The sequence below is a fragment of the Micropterus dolomieu genome, linkage group LG10, assembly GCF_021292245.1.
Source record: "Micropterus dolomieu isolate WLL.071019.BEF.003 ecotype Adirondacks linkage group LG10, ASM2129224v1, whole genome shotgun sequence".
NCBI lineage: Eukaryota > Metazoa > Chordata > Actinopteri > Centrarchiformes > Centrarchidae > Micropterus > Micropterus dolomieu.
In genome coordinates this window covers 25271107-25289296 of record NC_060159.1, presented here as the reverse complement: position 1 = coordinate 25289296, position 18190 = coordinate 25271107, and the positions used below count along the sequence as shown (strand labels likewise).

The following is an 18190-nucleotide window of genomic DNA, read 5'->3' as shown; positions in this document are numbered from 1 at the left end:
CCACAAATATTAACAGTAAACAAATTTATTTTGTCATCTGCATTTACAGCTGGAATTCTGGGAATTCAAACACGACGTCTTTGCCTGTGAGCTTCTTGTAGACACCAGAGAAGGTTTCAACCTGGGAGACAACAGGAAATACGTGTTAACAGCAGCAACAGTTACATCCACACCATTGATTCACTGATGTCATTAGAAACTAAATATTTTCACATTTGAAAATCTCCTGTTTTTACAGTTAATGATTAATTTAAGCACAAATGTTAAATGCCACACTAACAGTTACCTGCACCCAGTGGCCACTTTTTTGGGTCCATCTGTACAATATAATGCAATGAAATCCAACTGTTGACACCGTGTAAAAGTACGTGTAGGTTTATTACTGAGATCAGTGAAGTGTGTTGTACATAAATGGAAAGTGCAACATATTTTAAACCTGAATATAATGCATTACACTACAAACAACAACCTCAATGCTAAACATTTAATCAACTTTGAACAAAAAAATGCATATATAATCGACTTTATGATGCAGAACTGTGTTAAGAGTGTACAGGTGTACCTAATAAAGTGGACACCAAGTGAATACTTATATTGCAGCAGTCAGCTGAACTCCAGTTACACATTAAAACATCATCAGTGAGATAGTCAGAGGTGAACAGAGTTTGTGCACTGCATGGTTTAGCTCCCCAGTAACGGCCCCAAGGGACTCTGGGAAGATCTAGGAATATGCAGGACGCCCGTCCTCACCGACCAGCGGCCGGGGACAGAGCTTTTTCTCCGACGTTGTGGAACGGGATTGTACGTCTCAGCTCAAAAGCTACGCTCCCATACGCCACCAGGACAGAGCCAGGAACTTGCTGGATGTCCACATCGGAGTTTAATTTGGTTGATCCAAGCTTGATTAACATTTGAACACAAGAATTTAAGAACATGACTGATTGCATATTCAAAACCCTTATGATCATGGTTAGAGCTGCAACGAATGGTCAATCGAAAAGTCTGCAACTCTTATGATAAATCTGTCATTTTTCAAGCAAAATGCCAAATACTTGATGGTTATATTTTCAAATTCGCTGCTTTTCTTGATCTTGCCTTAGAGTGAACTGAACATTTTTGGGGTTTCGGTGTGTTTGTCAGACAAAACATCACTTTGGGCTGTTGAAGATTGAAAGGCATTTCCCCACAATTTACTGGTATTTTACAGACTGAATAAGTAATTTATGAATGGAGCAAATAGTTGCAGGCCTAATCATGTTAATTGAACACCTGGAGATGTCCATCACACCCGTTTCCTTTAACTTACTTTGTGTTCCACGTTGTTCTGCTGGGCCTTGTCCAGGTGGACCTTGATGAGCCTGCTGCTGTCCAGTTTGACTCTGATCCTCTTACCCACGATCTCGCTGGGGAACACCAGGTCCTCTAAGATGGCGTCATGGACCGCGGTCAGCGTACGGCTGGAGTGGGAGCCACCAAAGAAACCACATTAATACCAGACATTCACACAGGTTGAACAATACGCTCAGGGGGTCTGTGCTTGCATGACTACAATTATTAATGGATAAGTTGATAAAAAGGAAACTAATCTGCAAATATCATGAATCAGTCATTGGTCAGGATAACCATGCAAAATATTCCCTGGTTCCATCTTCTAAAACATAAGAATTTGCTGCTTTTCACAGTGTTAAATGAAATGTGTGAGTTTTGGACTGTTGGTCAGGACAGAAGAATACGTCACTTTAGGATTTTGGCAATTGTGATCCCTATAAAACCTCTTAAAGTTTAGATGAATGCCCCACAATTACAACAAAATTAATGCAGGTTTGACTCATTTTGCTGCAACGATCTGATGTTCATTGCAGCATGTTTTTCATGTTGCAGGTAAAGTTTGCACTGCGGTTACAAACTCATAATACATCTTAGATTATAAACAGAGTTTGTGCACTGCATGGTTTAGCTCCCCAGTAACGGCCCCAAGGGACTCTGGGAAGATCTAGGAATATGCAGGACGCCCGTCCTCACCGACCAGCGGCCGGGGACAGAGCTTTCTCTCCGACGTTGTGGAACGGGATTGTACGTCTCAGCTCAAAAGCTACGCTCCCATACGCCACCAGGACAGAGCCAGGAACTTGCTGGATGTCCACATCGGATAAAAACTGGGCTTTTACTTCAGAAGATCAACACTACGGTCTACACTTTTTGTCAACCGAGTTAGTTTGTCAATTTTAAGGAAACCTTTTTCCCCAAATACTAAAACCTTCAGACTGCAGTCAGCGTTTCTATGATCCATATTTTACTGAAAATTTAAAAAAAAAACACCACACTATAATGTCTGACAGATAGGAGTGTGTGATATTGACAAATCAAATCTATTTTTGACCGAATGCCCATGTGGTTGTTTTCAGACCTGGACCGATTACTTTATCAAATGAAAATAATCTGCAACTAATTTAAGAACACACTTAAAAAGTAAAACTACTAAATATTTTCTGGTTGCAGCTTGTTAAATTGTAAGATTTGCTGCTTCTCTTTATCTCGCAATCAACTGATGTTCAACTCAAGAAAGTTAGAGACTTGACCTTGTGGTTTAGGAAATTGGACGGGACATTTTGCAGTATTCTGAAAATGTTCACGAGATTAAATCGATAATGAAAACCACAATTAGTTGCAGCTTAAACTTTTCTTTGAGGCTGATTTGTGCTTTAAGATTTTACACAAAGAAATGTAAGAATCTATGAAGCGTGGACATGTAGTCGCTCTTCATTAGGGGTGGCATCACAGACAGTGAATTAAATTCCTAACAAATCAAAAGCCATTTTATGCACTGATGCAAAATACTGTAAAATCTCATTACTAGGGCTACAACGGACTGTCGCTGTCTATTTATCTGCTGGCTATGTTCTTTAACAATCAATTTGTCTGGTCCATAAAATGTCAGAAAAAAAAAATAAAAACTAGTAATGTCCCTTACAATATCCCAGAGCTCAAGTGCACATATATTTAATATATACACACACTCTCAAATCTGCATGTATGTCTTTATTTAAATGAGTCGTTTAAGCCATACAGGAGTCCAAAACCTCAAACAAATCTTCCGTTTTCCCACAAAGAGGATTTGAGCAAATATTTACATTTGGGAAAATGGTACCTTTACAGTGGTTCCTAAATTTCTTTCACCGAGTTATACTACAGCTGTAACAAGTCAGTATAAAAGAAAACCAAATCTATAAATAAATTATATTATGCTAACAAGAATAAATCCCAACCTGTGTGACAGTTTCTACTCACCTCCTGGGGCGCTTCTGCTTATTCTTTGTGCGGCTTTTCCTGGTGGGTTTGGGCAGAATTCTCCTCTGAAAACCACCAACATCGTCCGATTAATCTCCAGGATTCACAAATATTAACAGTTTAAAACTCAAATAATTCAAGAAAAAAAGAACCAAATGAATCAGGGTCAGACTGATATTCTGGATATAACCTGCAGATATGTTCCTGCTTGTTTTACTCGACAGCTTAAGGGTCAAAAACTAGCCTCTGGCAAAAATATGTCTTTAGGAGGTTTATGCCCAACAGTGTCGGACCCTTTTGTTATAAATGGGACATAAAAATTAGCAACTTTCAAACTTATGAACAGCAATAAAACATCCACATCTGATTTTAAAGACCCATATCAGTCGGCCCTGATTTCAAATGATGTGCACTGCATGGTTTAGCTCCCCAGTAACGGCCCCAGGGGACTCTGGGAAGATCTAGGAATATGCAGGACGCCCGTCCTCAACGACCAGCGGCCGGGGACAGAGCTTTCTCTCCGACGTTGTGGAACGGGATTGTACGTCTCAGCTCAAAAGCTACGCTCCCATACGCCACCAGGACAGAGCCAGGAACTTGCTGGATGTCCACATCAGATAAAACAGTCAAGACACAAAAGACAGACTCATCCCCCTTCATCTGTCTTCCACCCCCCTAATCACAGTCGACCTGGGGAAACACTGCATTGCTGTCATCCTGTTAAGATGCTCTTTAAATTTAATATTGTTGGATTCCTATATCTTATTTCATTGGCCAATTTAAAAGTTCAATATTTGCATGATGTTTGCAAACTAATTGCCATAAATAAATCAAATTTAACTGCATCATGTGGCAAAAATCCATGAATCTTTAAAAATGTCCCTTTTATTAAAAAAGCTTGGTGAAAATGCATTTGGGATAAAAAAAATTTCAGCACAAGAGGTAAAAATGACTACATTTGAAAATGCAGCATATTTTACCTTTAAGTTGTGAACCTGTTGAAAACACCGGAGGAGAGCTCCACTACAGCCGCAGCCCTCACTCTAAATATACAAAGATGAAATGTCCCTATTCCCCTCCTGTAGTCCCCACAGAACAACCTCAGGAAGGTTATTAGAACACGTCAAGACCCTCCCACAAACTGTAGTGCCCGTCCAGGTTTGCTGAGCTGAGGCAGACATCACCATCATTCTCACCTGTGCAATGAAGACAACGTGCTTTCCGCTGAACTTCTTCTCCAGCTCCCTGACCAGTCGCACCTGAATCTTCTGGAAGGACTTCAGCTGAGGAACAGGAACAAAGATGATGATGGCTTTCCTGCTGCCACCAACTTCAATTTCCTAAAAACACACAAAACAAGATGGATTAATATTAAACATCCCTCCTTATTTACAAACAAGGCATATGCTGGCAAACGTTTGTCTGCTTAAGTCATGTAAAGTGCAAAATTATGTGCACCGCATGGTTTAGCTCCCCAGTAACGGCCCCAAGGGACTCTGGGAAGATCTAGGAATATGCAGGACGCCCGTCCTCACCGACCGGCGGCCGGGGACAGAGCTTTTTCTCCGACGTTGTGGAACGGGATTGTACGTCTCAGCTCAAAAGCTACGCTCCCATACGCCACCAGGACAGAGCCAGGAACTTGCTGGATGTCCACATCGGATCAGATTATCATTGCAACCTTTTCATCTAAAAGTAGCTCATCATACCAGGTTTGAAAAAGAATGCAACAATGAACTTTACTATGATGCAGAAAGAAGAAATGCTTCAGCAATAAAAGACTCGTAAGCTTCCTACCTTTGCTGCAGTGATGTTCAGCTCTCTCAGCTGAGCCTTCAGGTCAGAGTTCATCTCCAGCTCGAGCAGAGCCTGCAGGGAGACAAGTAACAACTGTGTGGAATCTGTATTTTTACACAACACCCACATGTCCACGTGCTGCATTAGCTTATCAAATTAGATTGAAGTGGTTTCTATTCAGCCTACATGCTACAGGGTAGAAACTCATTCCCTCTCAGGCTCCATCCACATTACGTTTGATTTAAAACCCCGACCTTTTGCTACGCTGACATGGCAAATCCGAAAACCTAAAATGGAGAAGTTTTAAAACTTCAACAAAACAAATTTTGATATACAGCTAAATGCTGGTGTGAAGGAGTTTTAAAACTCAAACTTTAGAGACAAGTTTTGTATTTACCCAATTGATGCCATACATGCTGCTCTTACTAGTACCTATTGTCACTCACAGATCTTACTTTATTGATGTTTTATTTGTGTTTATATGTTACTCAAATGTCTGCCAGATGAGTAAATGTATGCAGGTATTTTAAAGCCCATATGAGTTCTGACTTTTACAGTGATTCATCATAAATTCTCACTGTACCACAGTAGAAATGATCATTTCAGCATGAGCTGCCACACAGTAGATACAGCTTCACGAAAAATAATAAAGTTAGCAAGGCAACCTGGTCCTCTTACCTGAGAGATCCCAGACTCAAACTCATCTGGCTTTTCGCCATTAGGCTTCACTATTTTGGCGCTGGTACTGAACATGGCCTGTGTCTCTGCGAAGAGAAAGAGACATGCGGGTTATGAACACACAGATATCTTGACATCCAAGAAAACACTTGACATGAATCCTTGAGGAGCTGCTTTCAAACCAGCATGTACCGCGGTTTGCTAAATGCTAACTGGGAAGAGCAGGCTAACCCACAAGGACAGCCGATGTAGGAAGCAGTGTAAGATAAATCTCACAAATAACGTTACACAGCCACAGAAGAACAAAAGACCTTTAAAACAAACGGCAGGTTATAAGATAAGAAATTAGAGCTAACTTTAGTTAGAATTAACTACCGTTAGCTAGCTAACTAACTTAGCCGGCTGTCATTTCTCTCTGCTACAATTTAGCTAGACACTTTAATGTGGCACACAGCAGTAATTAGGTTTAATTTCACATAACACTACTCACTCACAGAGCTTCATGTATTCAGTTTACTACTGTCTCTGCTGTAGCTGCTGTCTGAACACATGCACGGCCTGCTAACTGTTCACCGGAGCATCTACCACTACTACACTTTATTTTGAGATATAAAACAGCCATCCGTCCCCGCAAACCACATAATCTAAGGTATCACAGACTTAAGTTGCTTTGCAGCGGGCAAACGCAAATATTAAACAACATTAAGACGCATTTTGGAACAAAAACCCCAGACCAGGGAAAAATAGCACGACTAACCTCTGTCAACGACGGCCAAGGAAGAGGCCGGATCATCGCGAGAGTTGTATTAATCCAACGCGGGAGACCTCTGTTGTTGTCGCGAGAGTTGTTGGAGTCCACGCTTGGAGCGATTAAAAACCATCGCGAGAGTTCAGTGAGAACACAAAACGGTGTGAACTGTTGGAGCATGTCAACATTATTTTGAGTTTCTTAGTTGCGGCATATATTTTAACATAAACGCTTAATTCCGGACTCAGAAGACGACATCATCAGGAGGTTAAACGGTTGTCAGATTTATTAGGAATACTTTGAGGCGTTTATGTTTCTGTTCAGAGTAATAAACTAGCTAAATTTAGCTTATAACGGTGCTAACTTAGCTTGTTTTGGCATCCTTTACTGGCTGCGCTGCTGAATTTACGGTTTTATAGCCAAACACACATTGACCAGTCAGATTTAATGATATGTTACTGTGCTTTAGTTGACACCAAGATGTTAGGCACTTCCGTTTCTCTGCAGCCCCGTGGCAGACAGTGATGTTTAGGCTGACTGGTCTTTTCAGAGCAGCACGCAGGACCGTCTGCAGCGCCGCCGACGACATGGCGAAGGGCAAGTTTTTCTACGCAGTAAAGAAAGGATTCAAACCAGGAGTCTACAGTTCATGGTGAGACTGTGTTCATCTTAATGTCAGCACCTCTGTTTCTAAATGCATGTGTTCGTTGATTAGGTACGTACCAAATTCAATTAAAATATCTGCCGGTTTAATGTTAACTTGATCTTCTGCAAAGCAACGCACAACTTTAAAAGATCATTTCAAAGTGTTTTTTAATCACAACAATCCACTCTTCAATTCGGCTTAGAAGAAATACACGAGCAACCACTAACATTAATGATAATTCATAAACACACACCCAGTGGTGGGCGGTGCCGAGCTGCAGAGGTGGAACACTTGTCACAAGTCTTAGCACTCAAGTCTCAAATCAAGACTAGCAGGTATCACGTCTTAAACTTTGAGTTTTGAGTCCTAAAAAAGTCATAATGTGCTCTTAACCAAATTTAATACTGTTTCATGTTTTTAGCAAGAGTTAAAATTAAGATAACTTTATTGAATCAAGCTTTAACCTGTACTGAAAAAAGGCAGAGGCTCACTTGCACACAACAAATGTCCTATAATTTAATGAAAAAAATCAAATTCAAAATTACTTTGGTCAGTATTGAGATCACGTCCCCAAAATTGTAATTGAGATTATATTTGGGCTTGGGGAGGGTATCAAGTCAGTTCAAGTCAAAAGGCGCAAGTCACGAGTCATTGGTGTGGAAGTGAAAGTCGAGTTGCAAGTCTTGACCTTGTGTGTTGTTTGTGCAACATATTTGACGCTGTGCCAAAGGTATCAAAATACCCTGATGTGTACAAAGTGCTCAGATTACAAGATTATTAGATTAACAAGGAGATGTATAATTTGTATTTGAGAATAGCTGTACCAAACAAATATAATGTTAAAAAATGATGTGCTGAATAAAGAGTTTTAAAGGAGTGGATCTGTGTATTTTCTGACATGACTTTGATCACTTCCCAGCATCTGCATTAATCAAAAATAGTGCTATTCAGTTAAGTTTTTGCATGTGAAGAAGTAAAGTTTCCTGTTAAGGTTTCTTGTACATATTGTTGATTATCTGTTTTTTTTTTTTGTTTTTTTTTACTGTAATTTAGGGATGAATGTAAGAGCCAGGTGGACAAATTTCCATCCGCTTCTTTCAAGAAGTTTGCTTCAGAGAAAGATGCTTGGGCGTTCTTCAGAGGAGTCGAACCTTCTGCTGTTCCTGAGGTGAAGAAAGGTGAGCTGATCCAGATCAAGGTGATCAGTCCTTGAGGAGGGGCTGATCTGAGAACACCCAGTCATTAAAAGACACTTGACTCAGCCACTCGTAGCCCTGATCCAGGACCGTGTGCTACATATCACGATCCTGGATGGATGTTTTGTGTTACTTGTGCTAATTTATACCCAGATTTGAACAGATTTTATGAGCGTTTCTGTGAATGACATCCGAGTTCTGGGAGATGGGGCCTTGATATGTAGTACACGGCTCTGGATCAGGGCTACACACCTCCCATACAATTCACTAAAATAAGACGGGTAGAAACTAACTCTAAAATGACATTTTGCAAACCATTTCTTTCAAATAAACTGTTTTTGGCTTTCAGTGACTCAGGTTGAGGAGCCAGCAGTCACTCTGCTTCCCAAAAGGGGCCCAGAGCCTCTGGAGTACATCCCTCTTGGTAAGAAGAGATGTCACTCAGAGGAGGAGGCGGAGTCTCATCCCAAACGAGTTAAACCGTCAGAAAGCTTGTCTTCGGAAAGCACAGATGGATTCACATACATGGGTAAGATGGTCAAATGTCTGTGGAAATTAGATAAGTGGGAAATAAAAAAAAATGTATTGCATTGAGGAAAGGGGGGGGATATATATATTTTATTATTATTTTTTTTAATAAAAAAAGTGGGAGGAAAATAAACACACTGTACTCTGTAAAAGTCCAAGTAGAGAAAATGGGAACAGTGAATAAAACTTGACCTCCAGCAGGCTCTTGAGTGTCACCTCAGGGTCACTCAGAGCTGTTCTCCCTGCGCCCAGGTGATGCTGTGGTCGTTTACACCGACGGTTGCTGCTCTGCCAATGGACAGAAGGGCGCCCGAGCCGGCATCGGCGTGTACTGGGGCCACAACCACCCACTGTGAGAAAACACAAACACACTTGTAGACAGACAACTTTAGACTGTAAATTAATTTCATCATGCACATGTTCAAAAGCTTTACAATTAAAAATGAAATCAATAAATCCATTAATTTCTCTTTTCCTGCAGGAATGTTGCTGAGCGGCTGCACGGAAGACAAACCAACCAGCGTGCAGAATTACAGGTGAGCGAAGTGCTTCAGTGTTAACTAAAAAAGCAAGTATTATTTTACACGACAAATGTATTCTTATTCAAATTGAGTAAGCCCTTAATCCTATTCGTTAGACATGAGCTGAAATACAGGTTAGACAAGCTGTCTGCAGGTCTATCGTTGTTCCAAATACTGTCAATTTTACAAATAAAACATTAATAATCACATTACTGTAATAAATTTCCCTTCGTATTAATCCTTAAAGTCAAATTATTTTTATCATGACCGGCTGCACTCATGTTTTAAGAGAGGGCGTGTTCGCTTTACACTAAACTGCAGAAACATCCATGAACTTTAACTGCACGTGTGAAGCGCTGAACAAAGACAAAGTAATGTTTAGATGACAAATGTTATTTGTTCTAAAGGAAAAATGTCACAAATGAAACATTTAAAAAGCTTTACGTTTGTGTGTTGGACATTTAATTGGCCTCTAAGGTCTTACAAAGGTCTGCAGTTACTATAAATATATTTAAAAAAGTACAGCATGTACAAAATATTTGGATTAACTGCCTTCACTGCGTGTTTGTGTTTGAACCAGGCAGCCTGCAAAGCGCTGGAACAAGCCAAAGAGATGAACATAAAAAAGTTGGTACTCTACACTGACAGCAAGTTCACCATCAATGGTGAGTCTCAAAGCAAAAGTCAGGCTTTTTTAATTCAACACGTGACAGGTCCAGGTTTTGAATGTCAGGAGTCCTTGGTGATCTGGGTGTGAAGTCTGTGCTGTGTTTGCGGCAGGTGTGACCAGCTGGGTGAAGAACTGGAAGCTGAATGGTTGGAGGCTGAAATCTGGAGGTGAGATCACCAACAAAGACGACTTTGTGATGCTGGACAGACTGAATGCTGAGCTGGAGGTGGTCTGGGTAAATATAAATACAGACGAGTCACTTCACTCTGAACCCAGTTCCCTTTGATTTCTTATAAGCCGGATCTCTTTTCAAGGAACTAAAAGGTTCCTTCAGCCCACTGTTGTGTGCGTTTCCACGGTAGTCTAAAGACCTGCAAAGATTAGGCAAATTAACCAGCTGACATTTACTGCCTACAAAGCGATGCACACGGATCATTATTTATAACCACTATCCATGAGCAAAATGAAATGATGAAAGCAACACAAAGAACATCGCGATAGTTTGGAAGGTTATTACATTTCCAGCCGACAAGATCTGCAGACCAGCTGGCCAGACTCACGTCTGTGTTGCCTGAGCGTCGGAGGAATAGGATTTTTAACGCGCTTTATTACCTGCTGTAATCAACTGTTCTGCTTGTTTTGGAGTGGAGGAGACTGACTTTGGCTCTGTGCAAAAACTTCCTGATTGATGAAAACCCAGTATTTGCCTTAACTCCATCAGCTGTTCGCTGTAAACACACCGCTGCACGCTGGCTGCTGTTTCCGAGCAATACATTTAATGCCGACGTACGATCTCAGGCGGACATCGGCGAGACTTGATGTGTGGCTATTTGACTGTTGATTGTGATTTATTGGTTTGCAAACAACGGTGGATAAGAGAGGAGCAGTTATAGAAAAACACCTGACATTCTCCAGTTAAAGGCAGTAGCCTCTACTCGCCCATTCGGAGTTTCACTACAAGGCCCCGCTCCCCCCCTCAAAGTACCAGTACTTTCAGAAAGTACTACCCCCCTGAGCAGGGACTTTTTGGGGGGTAAAATAAAGACCCTGGAACTAAATTTGGACCCTGGTCCCTCCGGTTGAAAAACACTCCAAAGGTTCCTAGTTCTATGTATAGTTACTTTGGTCGAAACACAGCTATAGAGAACTAATTCATTCAACACACTGAAGAGTTGTAAAATACTTTCTTTATTTAATGATTTAGACCTGATTAGGCTTAACTTTAGCATTACACTGCCCTTACTGGGTGAATAAATATACATTTTCTCCTCCTAAAATATAAGAAAAATAAATATATCTCCTCTTGAAAATATAAGAAAAATGCACACTAACCTGAAAACAGTCAAACGTAACAATGTTTTAAATTAATATTGCACCAATAACGACATTTAGGAGCCAAAGATTGGCACTGTTGGAACCGTATCTGTGATGGGATTAATCACAATGTAAGAGTATAGTGTTATTTCACTCCTACAAGGAAAAAGCTTGTTATAAGCCTTACAGGCAGCTGATTCTGTGCTGCTTGTCGTCCAACAGGTATCTGTAGGTACTTTTTGCAGTCTAGCGCCATCTGCTGTGAGGCAGCGACTGAACTGCCATGAAAAGTCACACAAACACTGAGAATGATGACCACAAGGGGTGCTGGAGCTACACTACATTCAGATATATACATTTTCTTTTTTACCTGGTGAAAGTTTAAAATAAAACAATGGTTGCACATTCTGCCCTGAAAAGATTTGGTCCTTTTTGTTTTCTTTTTCATGTGTTACGCATGCTCCTTTATACAGAATATGAAACTTTACACTTAATGATGGTGGACAGCACTCATAAAGTACGAGACGGTGAAGTAGAAGTTATGTGGCGTGACCTCGGAGAGGAAATGGGCCACGTCCGTTCATGTTATGTGTGATGTAAAGATGTGAAAGATTCAAGACTGTAAGGAATAAAATTAACATAATGCAGCACCATTTTCATCACATTTGAGCTTAATTACCCTAAACAGTGGACTTCAGCTGGCTCGAGGTAATGGATTTTTTTTCAGGCGCTTCTCTGTTTTTAAGTACGAAGTCAGATATATTGGTGCCTTGGGAGAAATAATAAGTAAGTCTCCTTATTTTACACTAGGACTTGAATGTTGAACTCGAATCAGAAACCTGTAACCTTTTTTCTTTCGCCTGCTCTTCCTCATCTGCCTCCAGATGCATATTCCCGGTCACGCCGGCTACAGAGGCAACGAGGAGGCCGACAGACTGTCGAGGGAAGGAGCAGCGAAGCCTTTATAGCAGCAGCATGAAGGAAAAGGGACTATTACAGTTGAGAGATCTGCTGCAGGACTGTTCACTCTGGTTTGTCAGCCAGTCGGCTGCTTTGATACAGAGGTTTGTTTTTCTCTCAACAGCGCTTGTGACTGAACCGAAACTCGGTCGGAGGAGTCTTTGTGTTTGTCGGTTTTTACGTGAAATGTTTATTTTAATTTTGTGTTTCCCGCTCTAAATAAAGTTTTAAGTTTCTGGTTTAACTGCCTGTTATGTATTTTGTGATGCAGCATGAAATCAGTCGTTCAGTATGAAGTTTCTTCTAAGGATTTTGTTTTTAGGGAGGTGTGGGGTGTTTCAGAGAAGGAGAGAAGGAGATGAAGATGGAGGAGAGTAATGATGAGGGAGTGAGTGAAGGTGGTGAAACAGATGAAGAAAGCAGTAATGAGGGAGAGTAAGGAGGTGAGCAGGAAGGGTGAGTGAGAAATATGAAGGAGGAAGTGCACAAGGAGATTAGAAGTCTGGAGCAGTCTGGGAATGAAGGGAGTGTGGTGTGGGGGGAGAAGGAGAATAGATGTTGGTTTGATTACTAATTATGGAGAAATCATTCAGTGTAGGTGTAATACGGTCTATCGTCCAGCAGGAGGAGCTCCAAGTTGTGAGAGCCCAGACAGAGCAAAGAAGCACAGAGGATTCAGGGTTTATTTAAGGAATAGCTTGACATATTTAATTGTCATTGCTCCGTATATCATTGCTTTGGGAATATTGTTTTAAAACTACATTTAAATAAAGTCAAGTACAGCGAAACTCAATTGAGAGAGAAAGAGTCCATATTTCAAAATTAAACTGGGAGTTGTGCGATCCATGTTTGAGTAAAGTCCAATGTAAACCTGTCAAAATAATTACATTAAACTAGATTGATCTTAAGGCTGAAGCGGTCTATATTGATTGTTTATACAGGTATACGTTTATTGATTATTGTTTGCGTGATAGAGCTTGAAATGGCCGTATTTCAGTCCGAAACATTCTCATTGTAAATGACTATTATGGAAAAAAACTGTTGAATTTGACACTTCAAAGCCTCCTATCATCTCAGACTGGTTAAACCACCTGGTGGAAACAGAGTGAACATTTAATTTACTGTATTAGGATCCCCTTTAGCATCATCAAACGGAGGCTGTTCTTTCGGGGAGCCAATCTCACACCACATTAACAGATAAAAGGAAATCATATTGCAACGCACACAAGAAATTAACACAACAAAAAGCTCCAAAAATGAAACACTTTACAGGTAAGTAATATAACATTTCTAAGTACCTCGTTGCACCTGTTTAGTGGCATATATTACCATTTAGCATTAAATAACCAAAAAGTACAAGACAAGGGCGACTGGAGATGTTGTTTAAAGAGTAGTTTAAATAAAAGACACTTTCTTGTTTCCTAAAGTACATATAAAAACAAAAGTGCCATAACTAGTTTGATTTCTTGTCAGGTAGAACATGAATGTCGGATACAGTAGTTGTCTAGAACAACTACTGGTGCAGAATAGCATAATTTGTAAAGGAACAATCTGAGACTTTCTGCACTGTGGGTCATCTTTCACATGTTTATTTAATCCTACTGGATCTTCAACAGGCAAAGAGCTACCAGGACATGGAATAATGGGACAAATCAACCACAACGAGCCCTGACAAATTGCCTACACAGTTGCTTATTCACACATCCAACAGACACGGAGCCATATGGAGTCATGTTTGTGTCTTCCTAAGTCCAATATTCACTCTCTTTGAACTCTGGTTTGGGCTCCACCTACAAAAATATATGTTCCACTTTCCTCATCAGCTAGTCTCTAACTGTGTCTGTGTGCTGTTTGGTGCTGGGCAGGGAGTGTACAGTGGGTTTATAAGGTTGCTGCTGGAAACAAGGCTAATGAGAGCCCTGAGACTGAACCAAAACAGCAAATCTGCAAGTTTAAAAGGGTTAAAAAAAAAGCTGCATAGCACTGTAGAGTTGTTGATAATTCTCCGTGGATTCAGATTTTCTAGCAACATCTTTCACATTACAGCTTGGTCCATTGATCCATTGATCAAATGTCTGAATAATAAACTTTGAAACCGTGCCTGATTCACCTGTAGCTCCATCTGTCCACATTCTACCTTTTTCCAACCTGACACAACTTTTGTTTTAAAAGATGATGCAGCGCATGTGAGTGAAATGTGGGTTCCTCCTTTTTCTCTCTCTCCTCTCATCTTCTTCCTCACCTCCTTGTCTCCTTCCTCCTCTCTTCATGTCAGTTTTACCCCTCCCATCTTCCTCACCTCCTTGTCTCCTTCCTCCTCTCTTCTCGTCGGCGGTGGAAAGAAGCAAAGTATATTTACTCCATTACTGTACATTAGTTAAATATTTATGTACTTTACTTGAGTATTTGTATTCTACTTTCTGCTCCTTCTTCACTCATTGCAAATATTGTACTTTATACACCACTTAATTTACTTGGCAGTGATATATACGTTACTTTGAATAATTTTTCATACAAAACATCAATTTCTAGATATAAACATTGTTCAGTGAACAAAATCTCCATATCAAGTATCAGTTTTTGTCTGTAATTGTTAAAGTTTTGTACAGCTACAGACACTACAAACCTAATTTACAAATTAAATATACTTTTTTTTTTTACTTGTTTTAGGAAAATATGTATTTTTGGACCTATTATGTACACAAATTTTTACAACAGCAAAAGAATAATCCAAAATTATAAGTAATTGACAACTTTTGATACTTTAAGTACATCTTGCTGACACTACTTTTGCACTTTTTGTGAGTAAGCTTTTGAGTGCAGAACTTGTAATTGTATTTTTACATTGTTAGTATTGATACTTTTACTTTGGTAAAGTATCTGAGTATTTAATTCCACCACTTCTCTTCCCTCCGGCAGACCTACTGTACGTGATCTTAAAAAATTATTTGTTTCTGCTGATGGAAACGGAGAGAAAGAGAAATTAGAGACTCACCCCTCCTCCCTCACTCCCTTCCTCCTCCTCCTCTTCCTCCTCCTCCGTCCTCCTGCGGCCAGTCGATTGGTCGGTGTCGATGTTGGAAACAGCAGGACGGAGGCTCGAGGTTCCTCGCTCTGACCTGGACCGCTGCCTTGCGGCGAGCGTGGTGTGCCATGACCCCGCCAGAGGCAACCCAGTCTGAGAATGAGCGCCTCTTGGAGGTCAAAGGTCACCTCGCAGCAGCTTCACCTCCTCGCTGGCTGAGCCTCGTTAGCACTCCTCCTCAACACACACACATGCTCCTCAGCAGACGGAGCTCTGGCATTGGTCCACCGCTGCCCTGCTGGAGGGGAACAAGACCGCGCAAACTGTAAAGAAACTTAACAAACCAGACATTAGAAGCATCCTGCTCACACTTCAGTAAGAGGTTTTGTCAATCTTTAGACCAACAGTGTCTAAAATAAACCAGAATGTTCTGCTGGGGTTGAAGAACTCTCTGACACCACAAACCGTCTGACACTGAGCGGGGGATGTTCGTTAAGTGCTCGCTGTTCTGATGGGGAAGAGGAACGAAAACTTCATGCAGACGTTCAGCCGCCTGACAGAAAATAAGCCCAGACTCTGTTGGTGTTGTAGCAGAGTCGAAGTTGAGTCCCGCAAAGTTAGAGATTGCATCATGGTCTTGTTTGGTCACGGAGGTCATATCTTGGCGGCCCTGCCACGGTCATGTCCAGAGTGATGACCCTAACCGAGGTCATGTCCAAGTAACTGAGGTCATGGCCGAATGGTCCTGCCTGAGTCCCTCAGGTTATGTCAGACTAGCCAAGCTTGTGTACAAATTGTCGATGTCCGTTGCCAAGGCCACATTCAAGTTAAACAATAACTTAACACCCCCTGAAAATCTTGTTTTTGTTGACCTCCAGGTGGTTAACTTCTCACCTTGCTGTGGTGATGTACAGGTGTACTCCACGACCCTGTGACATCACTGTTGGGTGGGATTACAAGAAACAAAGCACATTTCTGATCCCACCCAAGAGGCTTTAAACTTTCAACCGCATGTTACTGAGCTTTAATAATTAAGTTGCTGAGATCGTGTCTGGAGTTGGTGATGTCATGTTTGAGATGCTGAAGTCATGTCTGTACCGTTGAGTTCGTGTCATAGTTGCTGTGCCCGAACCTTTGAGTTAATATCTAAGTTGCCGAGGTCACGTCTGATTCACTCAGGTCATCTTCGCATCAGATTGTGTAAGGTCATCTCTGAGGTCACGTCAAAGTCTCTGAGGCCATCTCAGAGTCTCTTAGGTCGCATTAAAGTCTGTAAGGTCATCTCTGAGTCTCTGAGGTCATGTCAAATTCTCTGAGGTCATGTCAAAGTCTCTGAGGCTATCTCCGAGTCTCTTAGGTTGCATAAAAGTCTGTAAGGCCATTTTAGGATCTCTGAGGTCACGTCAAAGTCTCTGAGGCCATCTCAGAGTCTCTTAGGTCGCATTAAAGTCTGTAAGGTCATCTCTGAGTCTCTGAGGTCATGTCAAAGTTTCAGAGGCTATCTCCGAGTCTCTTAGGTCGCATTAAAGTCTGTAAGGTCATCTCTGAGTCTCTGAGGTCATGTCAAAGTTTCAGAGGCTATCTCCGAGTCTCTTAGGTCGCATCAAATTCTGTAAGGCCATCTTAGGGTCTCTTAGGTCGCATCAAATTCTGTAAGGCCATGTCAAAGTCTCTGAGGCTATCTCCGAGTCTCTTAGGTCGCATCAAATTCTCTGAGGTCATGTCAAAGTCTCTGAGGCTATCTCCGAGTCTCTTAGGTTGCATAAAAGTCTGTAAGGCCATTTTAGGATCTCTGAGGTCACGTCAAAGTCTCTGAGGCCATCTCAGAGTCTCTTAGGTCGCATTAAAGTCTGTAAGGTCATCTCTGAGTCTCTGAGGTCATGTCAAAGTTTCAGAGGCTATCTCCGAGTCTCTTAGGTCGCATCAAATTCTGTAAGGCCATCTTAGGGTCTCTTAGGTCACATCAAATTCTCTGAGGTCATGTCAAAGTCTCTGAGGCTAACTCCAAGTTTCTTAGGTCACATAAAAGTCTGTAAGGCCATTTTAGGATCTCTGAGGTCACGTCAAAGTCTCTGAGGCCATCTCAGAGTCTCTTAGGTGGGTTGCTCATTTTAATTATCAGAGAAGATCTGTCATTGACGACGTTCCTCTTAAACCCAGGTGCTGTTCTCCTCTGCAGCATTTATCATCAAATAATTCCTTTATCCAGTCCGGAGGCGGTGTTTACACGGGCGCTTTCTTTCTTATGCGGCATCAAGGAGAAGTATGGCTCAGCACTGCGTCAACAGAGGGATCACAGAAGGAGTCGCACTCCAAGATAGCGAGTTGAACAAAGTAGTGTCTGTTTCCATGACAGCTGTCTGCATCTGGCTCTGAAACCAGCTCCCCCACCTCCTCCGCTGCCAACATGACATTTGATATGATGAAAAAGGAAGGTTTCTTTGGAGGTTTTTGTGTTTTTGGTGAGGGTACTGGTTTTCTAGAGGAGGGTATTGGCTCAAAGAACTCTTTGATTTGTTAAATAAAGATTATTATTCCCATTAGGCCCTGATTTCTCACTCCAAGTTGTTCTCAAAAAACCAAACACCACAGCAACTGCTTGGTTTTTACTCTCCAGCTGAAGATGTTTTAATCAGTGAAATCAGAAAGTACTAGAGGTCAGAGAGAATTTAAAAAAACCTGTCGACTCTGTGCTCATTAAGAAATCACCAGATTTATCAACATTTCAATCTCTTATTCCTACTTTCTTACTTTAATTAAGTATTCTAAGATCAGACTATTTCAAAATCTTGGCACATAACATAGAAAACCCTTTTTTT

The 18190-nt window shown here is 41.1% G+C and overlaps 2 protein-coding genes and 4 non-coding genes across 9 annotated transcripts; 1 reads left to right on the top strand and 5 right to left on the bottom strand.

The window, feature by feature from the left end:
* Nucleotides 1-9: 9 nt before the first annotated feature.
* rps7 (ribosomal protein S7) lies at nt 10-6540 on the bottom strand. The gene is made up of 7 exons (XM_046061613.1): nt 6521-6540; nt 5764-5849; nt 5086-5157; nt 4485-4628; nt 3289-3353; nt 1307-1457; nt 10-121 (listed from the first exon to the last, which is right to left on the bottom strand). The coding sequence occupies exons 2-7, from the start codon at nt 5836-5838 to the stop codon at nt 44-46; spliced, it is 585 nt and encodes a 194-aa protein (XP_045917569.1). The 5' UTR covers nt 5839-5849; nt 6521-6540; the 3' UTR covers nt 10-43.
* LOC123978413 lies at nt 664-877 on the bottom strand. Its single transcript, XR_006826950.1, has one exon. It is a non-coding gene; the product is annotated as a small nucleolar RNA SNORA73 family (small nucleolar RNA).
* Nucleotides 1936-2149, bottom strand: LOC123978412. Its single transcript, XR_006826949.1, has one exon. It is a non-coding gene; the product is annotated as a small nucleolar RNA SNORA73 family (small nucleolar RNA).
* LOC123978415 lies at nt 3692-3905 on the bottom strand. Its single transcript, XR_006826953.1, has one exon. It is a non-coding gene; the product is annotated as a small nucleolar RNA SNORA73 family (small nucleolar RNA).
* LOC123978414 lies at nt 4737-4950 on the bottom strand. Its single transcript, XR_006826951.1, has one exon. It is a non-coding gene; the product is annotated as a small nucleolar RNA SNORA73 family (small nucleolar RNA).
* Nucleotides 6541-6633: 93 nt separating the features above from the next.
* rnaseh1 (ribonuclease H1) lies at nt 6634-12590 on the top strand. Of its 4 annotated transcripts, none has more exons than XM_046061597.1 (9): nt 6634-6786; nt 7062-7163; nt 8211-8335; nt 8703-8882; nt 9134-9233; nt 9363-9417; nt 9983-10067; nt 10183-10307; nt 12271-12590. In XM_046061597.1, exons 2-9 carry the CDS (start codon nt 7099-7101, stop codon nt 12352-12354), a joined length of 819 nt encoding a protein of 272 aa, XP_045917553.1. In that variant the 5' UTR covers nt 6634-6786; nt 7062-7098; the 3' UTR covers nt 12355-12590. The 4 variants fall into 4 exon arrangements, with proteins under 4 accessions (XP_045917553.1, XP_045917554.1, XP_045917552.1 ...); XM_046061598.1 differs by having other exon boundaries at nt 6649-6778; XM_046061596.1 differs by lacking the exon at nt 12271-12590 and adding an exon at nt 11609-12243 and having other exon boundaries at nt 6657-7163.
* The last annotated feature ends 5600 nt before the right edge of the window (nt 12591-18190 follow it).